This window comes from Raphanus sativus, chromosome 6, assembly GCF_000801105.2.
Source record: "Raphanus sativus cultivar WK10039 chromosome 6, ASM80110v3, whole genome shotgun sequence".
NCBI classification, from domain to species: Eukaryota; Viridiplantae; Streptophyta; class Magnoliopsida; order Brassicales; family Brassicaceae; genus Raphanus; species Raphanus sativus.
The window spans coordinates 21,586,679-21,603,708 of NC_079516.1; the positions used below are offsets into that span (position 1 = coordinate 21,586,679).

The 17,030-nt window shown below is 39.0% G+C and overlaps 2 protein-coding genes across 2 annotated transcripts; one reads left to right on the forward strand and one right to left on the reverse strand.

The window, feature by feature from the left end:
- Positions 1-680: 680 nt before the first annotated feature.
- On the forward strand, positions 681-8,050 carry LOC130495649 (uncharacterized). The gene is made up of 3 exons (XM_056987074.1): positions 681-3,026; positions 3,183-3,957; positions 8,013-8,050. The coding sequence occupies exons 1-3, from the start codon at positions 699-701 to the stop codon at positions 8,048-8,050; spliced, it is 3,141 nt and encodes a 1,046-aa protein (XP_056843054.1). The 5' UTR covers positions 681-698.
- Positions 8,051-12,149: 4,099 nt separating this feature from the next.
- Positions 12,150-14,802, reverse strand: LOC108806918 (transcription activator GLK2-like). The gene is made up of 5 exons (XM_018579132.2): positions 14,257-14,802; positions 13,501-13,641; positions 12,929-13,258; positions 12,720-12,836; positions 12,150-12,570 (listed from the first exon to the last, which is right to left on the reverse strand). Exons 1-5 carry the CDS (start codon positions 14,680-14,682, stop codon positions 12,424-12,426), a joined length of 1,161 nt encoding a protein of 386 aa, XP_018434634.1. The 5' UTR covers positions 14,683-14,802; the 3' UTR covers positions 12,150-12,423.
- Positions 14,803-17,030: the final 2,228 nt, after the last annotated feature.

The following is a 17,030-nucleotide window of genomic DNA, read 5'->3' on the forward strand; positions in this document are numbered from 1 at the left end:
AAAGTTTACAAGTCGAAGCTCTCTTGAGCAAACCCTCCCATCAATCGAACCCCGACTCGAGGGTGGACTGTATCCTTGGAGGATCAGACATATGTCAAGACTCCGTCAATTCCATTAAGAATCACGTGCGGAAGGCTGTGTCTAACACTGGACCTAAGCCTCCTAATCCTGAATCCAACACTAAGATTTCTTTCTGGGAGAGCGAGACCTCAAACCTTGACAGACCTCACGATGATGCGTTGATCGTCACCCTGAACATCGCAGGATACGAGGTTCCTAAGCTCATGATAGACACAGGAAGCTCTGTCGACCTCATTTTCTATAACACCCTAAAAGGGATGGAAATAGACGACTACGAAATTATTGGCCAAAAAGCTAATCTCGTAGGCTTCTCCGGAGAAACAGCTACCTCATTGGGAACAATCAAGCTCCCAGTCATAGCTGGCGGAATAATGAAAATGACCAACTTAGTAGTCATCGATAGACCTTCCCCGTTCCACGCGATTTTGGGAAGACCTTGGATCCACAAAATGAAGGCAGTAGCCTCAACGTACCATCAGTGCGTAAAATTTCCAACACCCGAAGGGATAGCTACCATACACGGTAGCCAGAAGATATCCAGGATCTGCTATTTGGGAGGATTCGAAATCCTCAAAAAATCCCCCCAATAGCAATTACAGATCCAGGAAAGTCGCGAAATGCAACAAAATATTCGAGGTCCCCCCAGGAACCTAACCGAAAAAGTTTGCATCGACGACTCAAATCCTGAAAGACAGGTGAGCATCGGGTCCGAGCTACCTCTTGAGACAAAAAAGGAGCTCATCGATTTTTTGAAAAGCAATGTCAAAACCTTTGCGTGGTCCACCAACGACATGAAAGGAATAGATCCGAACGTCACCACCCATAAGCTAAAAGTTGACCCTACTTTCAAACCGATCAAACAGAAGCGTCGTAAGCTAGGTCTCGAAAAGGCTCAAGCTGTTAACGACGAAGTTGACCGACTTACGAAAGCTGGGTCCATTCGAGAGGTACATTACCCCGACTGGTTAGCTAACCCAGTAGTGGTAAAGAAGAAAAACGGGAAGTGGAGAATCTGTGTAGATTTCACAGACCTAAACAAAGCTTGCCCTAAAGACAGCTTCCCGTTACCTCACATCGACCGCCTAGTTGAAGCAACAGCTGGCCATCGACTCCTATCCTTCATGGATGCCTTCTCAGGATATAACCAAATCATGATGGATCCTGAGGACCAGGAGAAAACTGCATTCATAACCGAACGAGGAACCTATTGTTATAAGGTTATGCCATTCGGATTAAAGAACGCAGGAGCTACCTATCAAAGGCTAGTAAATAAGATGTTTGCTGGACAACTTGGAAAAACCATGGAGGTCTATATCGACGACATGCTAGTCAAATCCTCAGCCGGGGAAGATCATATCTCCCATTTAAGGGAATGCTTCGATATCCTGAACAAGTACGATATGAAGCTCAATCCCACTAAATGTACTTTCGGGGTACCTTCAGGCGAGTTCCTAGGCTATCTCGTAACCGAAAGAGGCATTGAAGCCAACCCGCAGCAGATAGCAACCTTCCTAGAAATGCCGTCACCTAAGACGACCAGGGAGGTGCAGAGACTGACTGGACGAATCGCGGCGTTGAATCGATTCATATCCAAGTCTACCGATAAATGTCTCCCATTTTACAAGCTTCTAAGAAATAATAAGAAGTTCTTATGGGACGAGAAATGTGAGGAAGCCTTCAAGCAATTGAAAGCTTACCTCTCCGAACCTCCGATCCTATCTAAACCAGTAATAGGAGAGCCATTGTACCTATATCTCGCTGTATCAACTGCTGCAGTCAGCGGCGTTCTAGTACGAGAGGAACAAAACGAACAAAGACCTGTCTATTACACCAGTAAAAGTTTGATAGACGCCGAAACCAGGTACCCTGCGATGGAAAAACTAGCTCTAGCAGTCGTAACAGCTGCCAGAAAATTGCGACCTTACTTCCAATCGCATTCGATCGTCGTAATGACCTCACAACCATTACGAATGATCTTGCACAGCCCCAGCCAGTCAGGGCGATTGGCTAAATGGGCCATAGAACTCAGCGAATATGATATTGAGTATAGACCTCGAGCAGCAGCGAAAGCTCAGGTCCTCGCTGACTTTATCATCGAATTGACATCCGAGCAGTTAGACTCCGAAATGGAATCTCCGAAGTGGAGCCTATACGTCGACGGAGCCTCATCAAAACAGGGCTCCGGTATCGGTCTAAGGCTAACTTCTTCAGCAGGAGAAACCATCGAGCAGTCATATAGGCTCGGATTCAGCGCCTCAAACAACGAAGCTGAATATGAAGCACTAATCGCAGGGTTGAAGCTCGCCCTAAGCCTCGGAATCCGAGAGCTAAACGCTTATAGTGATTCACAGCTAGTAGCTAGCCAGTTTCACGGAGAATATGAAACGAGGGACGAAAGAATGGGGGCATATCTCGAAGTCGTCCAGAACCTCACTAGGCAGTTCGACAAATTCGAGCTAACGAGAATCCCACGAGGTGAGAACTCCTCAGCAGATGCATTGGCTGCTTTAGCTTCCACATCAGACCCCCTCGTAAAACGAATCATACCCGTAGAAGGAATCGAGAAACCAAGCATCGACATAGCTACTAAAGCTGAAAAAGAGAGCAAACTAAAAGCGCAACCCGAAGGTACCTGCCCTGAAGCGGTAGCTACCCAGGTTTTCACAACATTTTGGTTTCCAAAAACCAGAATATGCAGCGCAAAAAAGCATACCTCCGGGAACATAATCCAAGTCACGGAAGATATTTCTCGAAATTCAGACTCCTTAGAGCCTGATCTCGAGAATACCCCCGGGGGCACCAACTCAGACCCAGTCATCTGCAGAGTTAAAACCAGAAGCCGTACAGCTCTCCAAAATTCATCTGGAGGTATTCCTCGGAATTCAGACTCCCTGGAGCCCAATCCTACCAATACCTCCGGGGGCACCACGACACCAGGTCCCGAACAGGAACCTCCCTCGCCTCTTCATAACAAAGTTGTAGGAAGAGAGGATTGGAGAATTCCAATCACGCAATACATCCTGGAGGGAAAGACTCCACCCAACAAATGGGAGGCTCGAAAGCTCAAAGCATTAAGTGCGAGATATTGCGTAACTGAATCTGTCCTCCTCAAACGAAGCATTTCCGGACCTTACCTAAAATGCGTCCATGGCCTCGTTGCTATGAGACTCATGAAGGAAATGCACGACGGTTCCTGCGGGAACCACTCTGGAGGAAGAGCTTTAGCCATCAGAATCAAAAGACAAGGATATTTCTGGCCTACCATTATTGCAGATTGTGAGGCCTATTCCTCTTCATGCGACAAATGCCAGAGGCATGCACCGATTATACACCAACCTGCGGAGAAGCTGTCTAACATATCCGCCCCTTACCCATTTATGAGATGGTCCATGGATATCATGGGGCCACTAGTACCATCAGGAAGTGGAAAGAAGAAGCTACGCTTCCTCTTAGTCTTAACGGACTACTTCACGAAATGGATAGAGGCCGAAGCTTTCCAGCAGGTAACCAGGTTCGAGGTCGAGCAATTCGTATGGAAAGATATCGTATGTAGACACGGCGTCCCGTACGAAATCGTAACCGATAATGGAGGACAATTCATATCCCACGATTTCAAAATATTTTGTGACAAGTGGAATATCCGCCTGACCTTCTCATCACCTCGCCGACCTCAAGGTAACGGACAGGCGGAGGCTGCTAATAAATCAATACTAGCAAACCTCAAGAAACGCCTCGGAACCCAGAAGGAATTCTGGTCAGAGAAGTTACTTGAAGTACTTTGGGCATGTCGAACCACCCCACGAAAAGCTACAGAAGAAACTCCTTTCTCCTTAGCATATGGGATGGAAGCCGTCGTTCCAGCCGAAACCATTGCCGGTAGCCTACGCCGGGAACTTTGTACATCCAATCCCGCAGCTAATGATCAACTCCTAACCGACAGCCTCGATCTAATCGAGGAAAGGCGGGACCGAGCTTTGATTCGCATTCAGAACTATCAGCAAGCAATGGCACGACAGTACAATTCCAAAGTCAGGCTCCGACAGTTCGCTGTTGGAGACCTAGTACTTAGGAAAGTTTTCGAAGGAACCAAAGAACCAAATGCTGGGAAGTTAGGAACCAACTGGGAAGGTCCCTACCAGATCATCCACGTGGTACGACCTGGCGTCTACAAACTCCGAAAGCTGCGAACTGGGGTACCTGAAATCAGATCGTGGAATGCCACGAATCTTAAGAGATATTATCATTAGGTACCTAAAACTCCTGAACTACGTTAGGCTTGATCCCTTGACTGGGTACGTAGGCAACTCCGTCATGAGTGCAGCCCCAACCTCATTTCAACACTTCATTCACTACAATCAAAGGGGGCATATGTCTGACTAAAGTCACATAGCCCACGCAGCAAACGTATGATCGTTATAATACAGCAAGTGTATGATTACTATGATACCATGTATCCAACTATCAATAAATAAATCATTTTCGATATCTCAATTCCTTGTCAATTCTCCAAGGTCTTAAAATCCTTCAAAGCAATGTCAGGTCTCGACGAACCTGAACCTAAGGTCTTAAAATCCTTCAGACAATACCAGGTCTCGACGAACCTGGACCTAAGGTCTTAAAATCCTTACCAAATCTCCAAGGTCTTAAAATCCTTGTCAATTCTCCAAGGTCTTAAAATCCTTATAAATCTTCGAGGTCTTAAAATCCTCATCAAATCACAAAGGTCTTAAAATCCTAAGCAAGTCTCAACGGGTCTTGAAATCCCACAAACAAGTTCAGGTTCCCAAGAACCCCCACCTAAGGTGTCCAGATTAAACTTAGGTCCCTAAAAATCCTAAGCTAGTCCCGATACTCCAAGAATTCCTCTTAAGGAACTAAAAACGACCAAAGTCTTTCAGACTTATCACAAGATTCGATTATAATCAAGTTGTCATATTTCACGACTAAAGCCAAAAACGAAACAAGAAAACCAAGTTTGAAATTAAACAAGGGTTTAAAAGCCTCCCCAGGCTAACCAAAGATTCAAAATACAACAGATAAAGGTTTAAAAGCCTCCTCAGGCTATAAGTTTGAGAAACAAATGAAAACAAAGCCCATCGGGCAGAAATCCTAGAAAACACGAAAGAGCATCAGTTCTTAAACTTCCTTGTCATCCGAGCTCTTCTCAGCTCCCTTGCCAGCTGGATCTTCCTCCTCAGGAACCTCCTCCATCTCCTTGTCGCTACCTCCAGAGGCGGTTTCGACTGGGGCTGAGTAAGAACCCACCAATCCCAAATTAGAACCGAACTCTCCGGAAAAGGAGAGGTTAAACATATTAATCTCGAAAGTCGGAAATTAAAATTCAAACTCGCGTTAATCAACAGCCGTTGATTTAACCAAAGATAGATTACAGCCGTCCGATCGGACAAGGATAAATGCGGTTGAGATAACTAGTAATCATGATCTCAACAAGAGAATCTAGCTTGGGCGGCTAGGTCTAGCTCCCGAGAATAACGAAACCTCATCTCGAGAGCTGGGGGCAACTGTTGGGCCCGAATATGGCCCGGTAGCTGATCATTTGATAATGAAGATGATGATGGGCCGCGATGAGCCCATCGCGAGTTCTAAGCCTAAGGAGAGCTGAGTAGAAGCCGGAGGCTAAAAACTAAGGATCCTAACTAAGGAGGTCACGACGAAGAGGAAGCTCACGTCACAACCAGAAAAGGCGCAGGACCCGGTCAAGGGGAAGCTGTTGCGGATTCCACCTCAAGTGGAGAGGATCTCGGAGATCAGTTGCAGATAACCTAAAGGAGTCCAAGGCTATAAAAGAGGAAGGTCGAAGATCAAGAAGAGAGGCCGAGCCTACTCATATTTTTACCCAACATTCATTGAAACATTCTTACTTGTAATTCTCTCGTGATCTTTATATTCATCAAAGATCATCTTTTGTAACCATCTCATTTCTATTACATCAATACAAATCAAAGTTCATTCATCAAGTTCTTACGGGATTCAGCCCGCGATAATCTTTCCCTAACCTTTTCTAAACACAAAAACCTGATCTAAAATCTAGGTGTGAGTTTTACCCCCTCACAGTATTGGGATATAAATACTATGGAATGTTTTTGGTTTCTCAAACGAAACTTATAAGCATAGGTTAAGATACATAATAACAAATTTTTATTTAATGTTTATATGTGTTTCTTCAAAAAAAATTGATCATCTTTTAACAGTGAATCTTTTTTTTTCTAGTCTAGTTGTGATTGTTCTGATTTTTCAGTGCACATAACTTTTTATATAGAGGGTTAATGGTTGCAATGAGTGGTTAATTAACACTAAAAGTTGCAATGATTTATCATCAGAGATTACAATCGCGAACAATTGCAATACAAATTTTATACAAATTTTAGGATAAAATAACCGAGATTTTGGAGAATAGAAGAAGTATCGAGAGATAAAAAGAGATTATGGAGAGATTAGAATGAGAATAAATAAAATGTATGTATGAACCTATATGAGAATCATGATGAACTTGAGAGAGATTAGAGAGAGACTCAAACTCGTGTATGTTCTTATTAAGAACTGAGGTTACAATTTATACAAGAGAGACACAAGGGTTTCGCAAGACCAGACACTATACAAAGCATGTGTAGTCAAGGGTGACAAGCGTTTCTTTTGAAAGGATGCATACACGCTTATGGAATCTTGACCAGATGCATTTCTTCTCTCCAGCTTGAACCAGCTGTATAAACCCGTTCACATTATCTTCAAACGGTTACGACACTTCTCAAACCAAACCTTCTTCCTCCCTTAGAGTTTTCGACCTTTTCTTTATTTCTTCGACCATCAGCATAGTTAGCGCAGTAACAATAGTGTACAGACTGTGGTAAATCCGTACACTTTACCCTAGCTTTGCACATTGCTCAAATGTGCTCTAAGGTCAATCCAAAGTAAAAAAGGTCAAGTGGTCCGTACGGCCGTCCGTACTGTCCGTACCACTCGCACTATTTCTTCACAAGCTTCTCCTTAGTTCCTTTCTTCAACTCAACCCATTTCATGTCTCCTTAACTCAACACTCCCCTCAAGATTTGACAATATAGAACAAGTCAAGCTTAGAAGCCATGAGATCTTCCTCATTAAAAATCTCGCCAAGAAAAATCCATTAGGATAAAACCTTGATGGGGGGGAAGAGTAAAGACCCCATGGCTAAGGGTATTAGCTCTTAGCGAGGGATTAATTAGCCATAATCTGATATGTATGGACTCAGTTGTCTTATGCTTTGCTGCCTTAGTGAATACATCCGCCAACTGATCCTCACTTCTTGTATAGCATGGCAAGATCACTCCCAAGACTATCATCTGCCTCACCTTGTGGCAATAAAATTCAATGTACTTGGTCCTCTCATGGAACACTGAATTTCTTGCAATGTGGATAGTCGTCTGATGGTCAAAATGCATGGTCATTGGTGTTGCTTGTGCAATCTCCAAGTGCTTCAGTGTCCCTTTGATCCATACCAATTCATTGGTGAGCTTCAAAATAGCTCTATACTCAGCTTCAACATAGCTCTATACTCAGCTTCAACACTTGAACATGACACAACCTTCTGCTTCTTTCTTTTCCAAGTAACCATGTTTCCTCCAACCTTGGATCTACATAACTCAATTCCAAGAAAGTATTTCATTTCTTCCAAGTCTTTTATATCAACACACAGATTTTAGAAAATCTTTTGTGGCTTGGATTCCCACTTTGTCACTACCAGTTATGATGATATCATCAACATAAACTAGCAAGAATATGATACCTAGTGCTTCCAATGTCCTGAAACTTCACATCATTGGGAATGAATATAACATTGCATTGAAGATCTGTAGTGCATCTCTTGACAAATAAAAAACTTGAAGTAAACTCACGCATGTTTAAAATCCATTTCAGTTTTCCAATTCCTCTAATAGGTATCCTATCTCCATTTGCAATCATAACATGTCCATGAGCAGGTTCTATATCTTTAATGAGTTTATTATCACTAATTATGTGATGAGATGCACCTGAGTCAATAATCAATGGTTTAATCATGCTAGCAGCAATATGAGTCCTAGGTGATTCATCTCTATTTAACACATTCTCAAGCACTCCTAAAAATCTATCAGGAATACTCGGAGTACCAGAAGCAGTATAACCGTTCTCAATCATGTCTAGCAACCTATCATTACTACGTACTAGGCATTCTATGGGCAGTGTAAGAGTAACCAAGAGTGTTTCCGAGTTTGTTACCAGACTCTTTAAGGGATTTGATGAGAGCCTCAATGTCGGACTTCCTGATCACCTCATGATCCATGTTCTTTCCACTCATATGATGAGAAGCCAAGGCTCTTCCTTCACTTTCACCCGCTTGACTACTTGGACCAATTTCGGATGAACCAGCACCACTAGCTTCAGCAGAAAGGTGAGCCATTGCTTTTCTATCCTTGTTGAACTTTGCTAGCTTGAGATGGAGATGGAGTATCCATAATTGGCTCTCTTATGACTCGACTTCTTGCAGTGATCACAGTTACCCTTGAACCTTTCACCATACTTCTTCCTTCACCTTTGTATGCAGCCTTGTTAGCTTGCATCTCCTCAGCTTGATGAGCCATAGTAAGGTGTCCTTTGTCACCAAAGAGATCTAGAGACCCTTCCTCCTTCTGAAGCTGAGCACATACTTCATCCATGGATGGTAAAATCGGCGACCTCGATATATGCTTGATAACGTCCTTATAGCACGGATTCAAAGTCATCATTAGCCATAAATACATGATCTTGCTCTCTCCTCTCCCTGAGGACTTCTTGATCATTTGTGTTGGGTCTTAGGCTTTCAAGCTCAGACCAGGACCTGAACTTCCCCATGTGTTTAGTGAGCTCCATCTCTCCTTGAACCAAAGAGTTGATTGCTCTTTTAAACCAAAACACATGACTTAGGTTTGAGGTGTTCCCAAACGTCTTCTGGAGCGTCTCCCACATGTGCTTAGGAGTCCCACAGTAGCTGTAAGCTTCAAGGGGATGGACTTCAAGGGACCCTTGTAGAACGGAGAGGACCATAAGATCTTCTTAAACCCATTTCTTTGCTTTAACTAAAGCAAGCGCTTTTTCCCCTTCACCTTCTTCAATTTCTTTAGCCACTAGCTTTGGACCATCATCAGTGATGTGACTCCACAGCCCTAGCCTCCCAATAGCATTCTTCACCAACCGACACCAAAACAAGTAGTTTCCACCACCTTTCAAAGAAACCGGAACTGAAATCGTCTTGCTTCCATCCATCTTCTCTTGTTAGAACAAAAATGATCTTCAAGCTTCAGCTTTGCAACTTAGCTGAAGAACCCACACACACTAGACCTCAAGAACACATAAACTCAAGAATACCAGCACTAGAGAGCTTCAATACGCCGTAAGAACACAAGAACCAAAGGACACCACAAGGACACAAGAGAAAGAACACAAGAAAATAAAATAAGATCTCTCAATACCAAAGCGAACATGGCTCTGATACCATGAGATTTTAGAGAATAGAAGAGGTATTAAGAGATTAAAGGAGATTATGGAGAGGTTAAAATTAGAACGGATAAGATTTATATATAAACATGTATGAGAATCATGATGAACTTGAGAGAGATTAGAGAGAGACTCAAACTCGTGCATGTTTCTTATTAAGAACTGAGGTTACAATTTATAAAAGAGAGACACAAGGGTTTCTCAAGGCCAGACACTATACAAAGCATGTGTAGTCAAGGGCGAGGAGCGTTTCTTTTGAAATGATTAGACCAGGATGCATACACGCTTATGGCATCTTGACCAGATGCCTTTCTTCTCTCCAGCTTGAATCATCTGTAAAATGCGCCCACCTTATCTTCAAACGGTCACAACACTTCTCAAACCAAACCTTCTGTTGGGGTCGAAATCGGGCACGGCAAAGTTGGCATCCAAATATCCGTTAAAAATTATTAACTTAAGAATTTCTACGTTTTCAAGAAAGGAAAACTTATACGAAGAAAACTTGTGGGAAAATCTTATTTTAAAACAACGATTTCTTAAATCAACGGTTTCTTAAATCAATGATACAATATTATTGAAGGTCCAAACATCCGCATACAAACATCTTAAGAGCATCGTAACATCGCGATGGTTTCGGACGCTTTGACGATGGTTTTCCAGTCCACGGCACAAACTCGGTCGCAATGGCGTCCGAGCCACGAACAAGAGCTCGGTTGCTTTAGCGGTCGAATCACGGGATCACGCTCGGTCGCTATAGCGACCGAGCCTTGATTACAGCTCGGTCGCTATAGCGACCGAGCCTTGATTACAGCTCGGTCGCTATAGCGACCTAGCTCCTTATAAGGCTTGGTCACTATAGCGACCGGGCTGCGGACAAATCTCGGTCGCTATAGCGACCGAGCATACGTGCATCAACCATTTTCCGAAACGTGTGAAGTCTTCCGAAACGACGATACGACGTAAAACTATGCACTCTCGACTATCCTTGTAACGATCCTCCGCAAGCCATGGCCAACCATTTCTTGATTTCTCGATCAAATGGGATTATCAGCTTGGTTTACGATGAAACCGCGGGAAATTAACTTTATCGGAGAAATCGTAACAAACATCTCAAACCAAAAGACGGCCCAAAGGTCCTAAACTTGATTCGAGGCCCACTTACGATTTCTTAAAATCTCATAAACTTTGCAACGGTTTATGCTTGGAGGATAAACATAAGTTTCCGCGGATAATTAAATGGAAACTTTCCGCAGATAATCATGAAGATCGGAAAAATGGAATATCTCCATTTTTCGGACTATGACGGCTTAAGGGCAAAAGAGGAAGGCATAAACCGATCTAGGAGGGAGTATAAAATGAGCTCAAGGCGAGAGTCATAGAGAGGGACTTTTCTCAAAGCAAACTAGCACTTAGAGCAATTTAGGCATTTTTCGTTTTTGTTATTCGAGATGCGACTCAATTAGGTTTAGCCACCTTCGGGTATTAGACTAGGAATCTCGCCGACAGTTTCGTAGCTGAAGCACGTTACCTTGTTGCTACGCTCAAACGCGAAATCGGAAATAAGATCTTTCTTTGCTCTCCGTTTATTTTTACGATTTCTTATTATTCTCGTTTTATTTTCGTGTTCTGATTGCTTGGCGTGTGGTTTCTCAGATATCTGGGACCTCTGGGAATTTAGGGTTTTCCTAGTTTTCTAATTTATACGATTTATTGACGGTGCGAATTTTGGTTCCCACACCTTCCTCCCTTAGAGTCTTCGACCTTCTCTTAATTTCTTCGACCAGCATCATTGTTACCGCAGTAACAATAGTGTACAGACTGTGGTAAATCCGTACACTTTATCCTGTTTTTGCACATTGCTCAAATGTGCTCTAAAGTCAATCTCAAAGGAGAAAAGGTCGAGTGGTACGGTCGTCCGTACTGCCCATACCACTCGCACTATTTCTGCACAAGCTTCTCCTTAGGTCCTTTCTTCAACTCAACCCCTTTCATGTCGCGTTAACTCTGACCTCAACTCAACTCAACAATAACACAACCAAATAAATATACCCAACTCTTAAAATTTTAGAAAGACACTTTTGAAATATTTTCAATACTTTTTAAACTAATTAAAATGACAAATGTTAAAAATAAGAGAATTTTATAGATGATGTTGAAGATACATATATAATTTGACAACTTCTTTTCAGTTAATGCAAGTTTAAGATGAAATTATAGAGCCTTTGACATTTTATTAAAAATACACATAATTTGATTATTTCTTTTCGGTTAATGCAACTTCTAGAATGAAACAACAAAACTTTTCAATATTAGTTGAGATTCCTATTATTAAACGTGTATAGTATTTCTTGTTGTGATTGATTGAATTAAGAGTAAAATAGACAAATCACCAGAAAGTTTCAATGATATCATACATGATTTAGTTTTTATTTACTACGACAATTAGTTTAGTTTGCTACTATATTTATTTTGAAAAAAAAGTTTTCTAAGAAAATTAGTTAATTTGAAAGGCTGACAAAAAAAATAATTTAAACAGAGATAGTAATAAAACTCCAAAGCATACATGACTTAGAATTGAATGATTTTATTATTTGATTTTGCCAGATGTTACATTTTTAGCCGTTGATGTGTGATAACGTCGATATATGCATGCAAACTTGAAAATATATGCAATTTTGTATTCCTTGGGCATACAAACTTGCTTAACATCGATATATATGCAACTCATATAGAACACATATGATCGAGCAACAAGGATTTCTTCTCTTCCTTGCAAAAATACTTAGAAAGATACCCCAAAACAAATCAACAATTGTAATTTAGACGAATTTTGCTCTATCAAGGAATAGGAGGAACATTAGGAATGCCTTGACGTTGTAACTCCGTCATGACACCGTCAACTGACGGCGGTTTCAATCCCAGAGGAAGAGGTAGCCACGGCTTTGTTATGACGTCTCCTATAGCGGCGTCTATGCTCTCATTAGACTGCGTCGACAAAAGACAGAAGTCAAAAGGGAGATAAACACTAATTAATTAGATACCCTTATGAAGTTAAACAAAGTTGTCAAAAACTTTTTGGATTATTACTTATTTCGGAATCAAAGAAAATTCAAAAGAAATAAAGGTGCACTCACGGGATGAATGTCGATAGGAGGATTAGTGGTGGGGCTTAATTGGCTTGTGGGAACACCAATGCTTGTTTCTGATTTATTATTATACATAGAATGATTCGGTGTAGCAATACCATATCCCTACAAATAAACCTTTTTAATTATTATTTTTATTTTACATTTTAACCGTGCAACCAGTCTGTAAAAATTTATATGTGAATTACTGAATTTACCTGAGGATAGAGTGGTTGTTGATGCCAATATGGCGGATGATCTGGCCAAGATGATGGAGCTGCTGCAACGGCCGGAATTGGATACGTCCGATGAGTAGAAAATGATGGAATGTTAGGCTTGTGTTTAGGACATGTTGGATGACCCCACACGTGCAACGGCCTGAAGTGGCCGTGATATAAAGGTGTCACGTGTGGTGGATAGCCTAAGGCAGGAGCCTTCCACGGCTTTTTTCCTCCTCCAGCAACTGTCACCGTAGCATGCCGCCGGAGATTCCAGCTCGCAGCTTCTGCTTCACGCGCTAGTAAATGTTTCCGATGTGACCTATATTTCTGATATTATTACAAGAGAAATTACACATAATTATCTTTTTACAAAAAAAAGAATTACACATAATTATTCCCATTTTAGTGGATACGAGTTGATGTTTATTTAGATCACCTTAATAATAACATAGTTCTTTTTTTTTAATTGAAAGAGAATTTGATTGGTTAGTATTCCAAAGAACATAGCTCTAGCCTCTAGATTAATTGATGTGGGATATAATCTACTCTCTTTTTGAGCAGTAAAATACCTGGAGATGGCTAGCAACGTTGTGACGAGTGAGAGATTTAACGTTCATAATTTCTAAAATCCGAGATGGTACTGCTTTGTCTATCCCTAGTTGCTCCACAGCTTGCACGAAACTCCGGTGTAACTCCGGCGTCCAGTCCACCTGTTTACATATTAATTTGAATAACTATATTGTTAAAATTACAATTTTATTCTCTGTTCATGAAACAATTATAATGTTATTTAATGTTGATACATTAGATGACTAATTGGTCTAGGCTGCACATGAAACATAAAATGTCATATTCTTTTCTAACAAAAAACTAGATTATATTTACCAAAAAAATACTAGATTATTTAAAAACGACTCGGCCAGCCATATCCGTATAACAGAAAATACGTATATACATATTAAATTTAAGATTATAATTTTGCTGCTAGAGATTAAACTATTTCAGACACGTAAGAAGAAAAGTAGTATTAATTTTATAATTTATTAACGACAAACTAGATGGTCCATATGTGAAAACTTATTTTAAATTAATGCAAATTTAAGATTACAGTTTTGAAACAAAAAATTTAACATGTCTTATAAATTAAAAAATTAGTTGTATTAGTTATTTGCCAAAAAAAGAGATACCCAACAATTGTTGCATTGGATCTAATCAACATGTATTAATACTAATCAACAGAGATTAATACTTGTTATTAAGGAGATTAATACTTGGTGTTCAATGAAAAAGTTATTTGTGAGGAAAATATGTATATAGAAACATACCTTGGGTTTTTTCTTAATTTCATTGTCAACGGATAAATAATCTTTATTTTTCTTCCCTTTACGTTTGCCTCTACTCACCGTTTTGTGAGTACTAGCACCACCATCAGGCTTAACCACGCCACCGTCTCTCTCTGACGTCTCCGACGCTGTCGAAATGTCTCCTTCCATTTCTTGTTCATCATCTCTCCCACTGCCGGAATATTCCCCGATAATATCGCAATCAATCTCCAATTCGGGTAAAGCATCATCTCCATCGAACCCAATGAAAAAGTCGTCGTAGTAATCGATTCCTTCAAGAAGATCAAGACTTCCTTCTCCGACCATCGTGAAGTCCGGCAAGCCTTCTGTTGTAAAATCTGAGAAATTGGCCGCCATATAGTTATCTCTTGAGGTGGTGTTAACGATGAGAGGAGACACAGTTAACATATCGAATTAGTGAAATGAAAAAGTTCCAAGATTCGAATATTTAGAGAGAACAATAATGATACAGTGAACTAGTAATACATGTGTGTATATATACAGTCGTGTGTCTGCATCGATATAGATAGTTTAAAGGTTTCTTAAAATATTTATATGCCATATATATATTCCTCTGTTCCTTTTACAGAGTAACTGTTATGCATTAATCTAAGTAATTTTCGTCCAAAAAAAAGTATGCCACATATATGTGTTGGACCATTGGTGGTATACTGACATGAGAAAAGTTGTGGTTGAGAGATGGGAGATATAGATTTTTACCGTTTTCTTCATCTTGTAAAGTTAAAACCCAATAAAAATAATTGATAAATTACAGTATATTTGTTTTTTTCCTTTTAAAACTTTAGAAATTTGGGTATACCCTTTTTTTTTTGTTTTTAGTCAATGTTTTCTTTTCGAACATTATGAAACAAGAAAAAAAAATATAGAGTGACACTTAGTTTATAACAAGAAAAAAAATCTTTAATGACACTTATAATTAAACAGAAGGAGCAGATGCCAACAAACAGTGCTGTCCCTAACATTTTGGTTGCCTAAAGCATTTTTAAATTATGACCCTAATAAAACAAAAAATAACTAATTAAAATAATGTCAAATTTTGGAAAATGGATTTCTTCTAACATAACAGTAAATTTTTATTTGTTGAAAACAGATCTTCTAGTTTTTATTTTTAGCAAATTTGTTTATAGTATTTGGTAGTCAATTTTATCATTCATTAAAAAGATATGAATGACAATCCATTCAATCTCTTTTGTGACATAGTAGATCGTAAATATTTTTTAATCAATTTCAATTTAATTTTTTTTTGTAGAAGCAACCTAAACTGGATTTATTAACATATTTGATAAACAATCCATGAATTACAATGAAAATCTTCCATTCTTCTCAAAGAGTTCAATATTTAAGAAACTCTTTTAAGTTCTGCTTGTAATACCTTTTTAGAAGTTCAAACTCCTAACATAAATATTTTCATAAATGCCCCCCTCCCCCTCCCCCCTTAATAACCATTTGTTGGCAACAAATACGAAAATATGCCAATTAAAATGGTAGTACTTATGAATGTATTTTTTTCAAAAAAAAAAGAAATAATTTATTCCTATTATTTTTTATATTAATAAGAAAGTGATATACTTACATGACTCAATCATTCTATACTTTTTCTGTTTCATTATAAGTGTCATTTTAGAAATTTTTTCTTGTTATATAATAAATGTCATTCTATACTTTCAATGCAATTTTTCATATATAATCCCTTTAATACACTTTTAACTAACCAATAGACATTTATTTAAACTATTTTTATTTGAATAATTATTAATTAAATAAAGGTACATTAGTATATTATATCAATTTTTAGTCTGCGCGAGATGTGTCAATGTGACACCAATTATGAAATGGAGGGAGTATAAAATTTTGAAGTGATATCGTGATTTTTTTTAGTCTTTGATTTCCCAAGATTCCTATTATAATGTGTTTTAAGTTGTATGAGTAAGTATTTTTTTAATTGTGTTTTGGTTTTGTGAATCATTTTTGTTGTTATAGCAGAGCGGTATATTTTATAGAGTTTATTTGATGGTTGTTTATTTTGAAATAACGGTCATTATTCCAAATTCTGTATTACTTTTATTTTGTTAAATTTATGTGTGTTGTGTATAAATAGTCACATAAATTATTTTAAAAAATTATCAAACTGTCGTGAAATTTTAAAACTTACACAGGTTCTAGGTTTAAATGAGTTAAAAATGAAGTAAAAGAATCAAAAAGATCACTCTCTATTTTCCAGAGAAGTCTGAAATATTAGAAACCCTCTTTAGATCATTTGTGCCTTTGTGGGCTTCTATATAGATTTTCTCAAACATGTATATTAAAAACTTATTTTTGGGTTTACTAAATTTTTAGGTTCACCAACCAATAGGAATCAGTTATTTCACAACTGATATCTTTTAAAAAAAAAAATAGTGTCAACTTATATTATATTTTAAAATAAAAAAGTTTTTAAATAAGTAAAAACAGTAATATATGAGAAATGTTTTTAAAAATATATTTTAATACTGTCGTCAAAGTCTGGGTTGGAAGCCTTTAAAGTGTCTTTTAATGTGTTTTTTTATTAATGACATTAACGTAATTTCTTTACCTTCTTCTTCAGACCAGTAATTTTTCCTGAAATCCTTCAATTGTTTTGCGTTTTCTTTGCTTTCTATGATTAATACTTGCAGATTTAGCATTCCAACACCAAATTTTAAGCTTTCATCCCAAAAAAATATTTTTCGATTAATCTGATTTAATACCGATTATGA

Excerpts from the sequence above, each read along its gene's own strand:
- LOC130495649 (XM_056987074.1), top strand. The coding sequence starts at position 699 with ATGCAACAAAATATTCGAGGTCCCCCCAGGAACCTAACCGAAAAAGTT. Across the intron at positions 3,027-3,182 it reads CCACGACACCAGGTCCCGAA|GTCCTCCTCAAACGAAGCAT; the intron begins CAGGAACCTCCC and ends GTAACTGAATCT. Across the intron at positions 3,958-8,012 it reads TCCAGCCGAAACCATTGCCG|GTATCCTATCTCCATTTGCA; the intron begins GTAGCCTACGCC and ends TTCCTCTAATAG.
- LOC108806918 (XM_018579132.2), bottom strand. The coding sequence starts at position 14,682 with ATGTTAACTGTGTCTCCTCTCATCGTTAACACCACCTCAAGAGATAAC. Across the intron at positions 13,642-14,256 it reads AAATTAAGAAAAAACCCAAG|GTGGACTGGACGCCGGAGTT; the intron begins GTATGTTTCTAT and ends ATATGTAAACAG. Across the intron at positions 12,571-12,719 it reads CTCCTATCGACATTCATCCC|TCTAATGAGAGCATAGACGC; the intron begins GTGAGTGCACCT and ends TTGTCGACGCAG.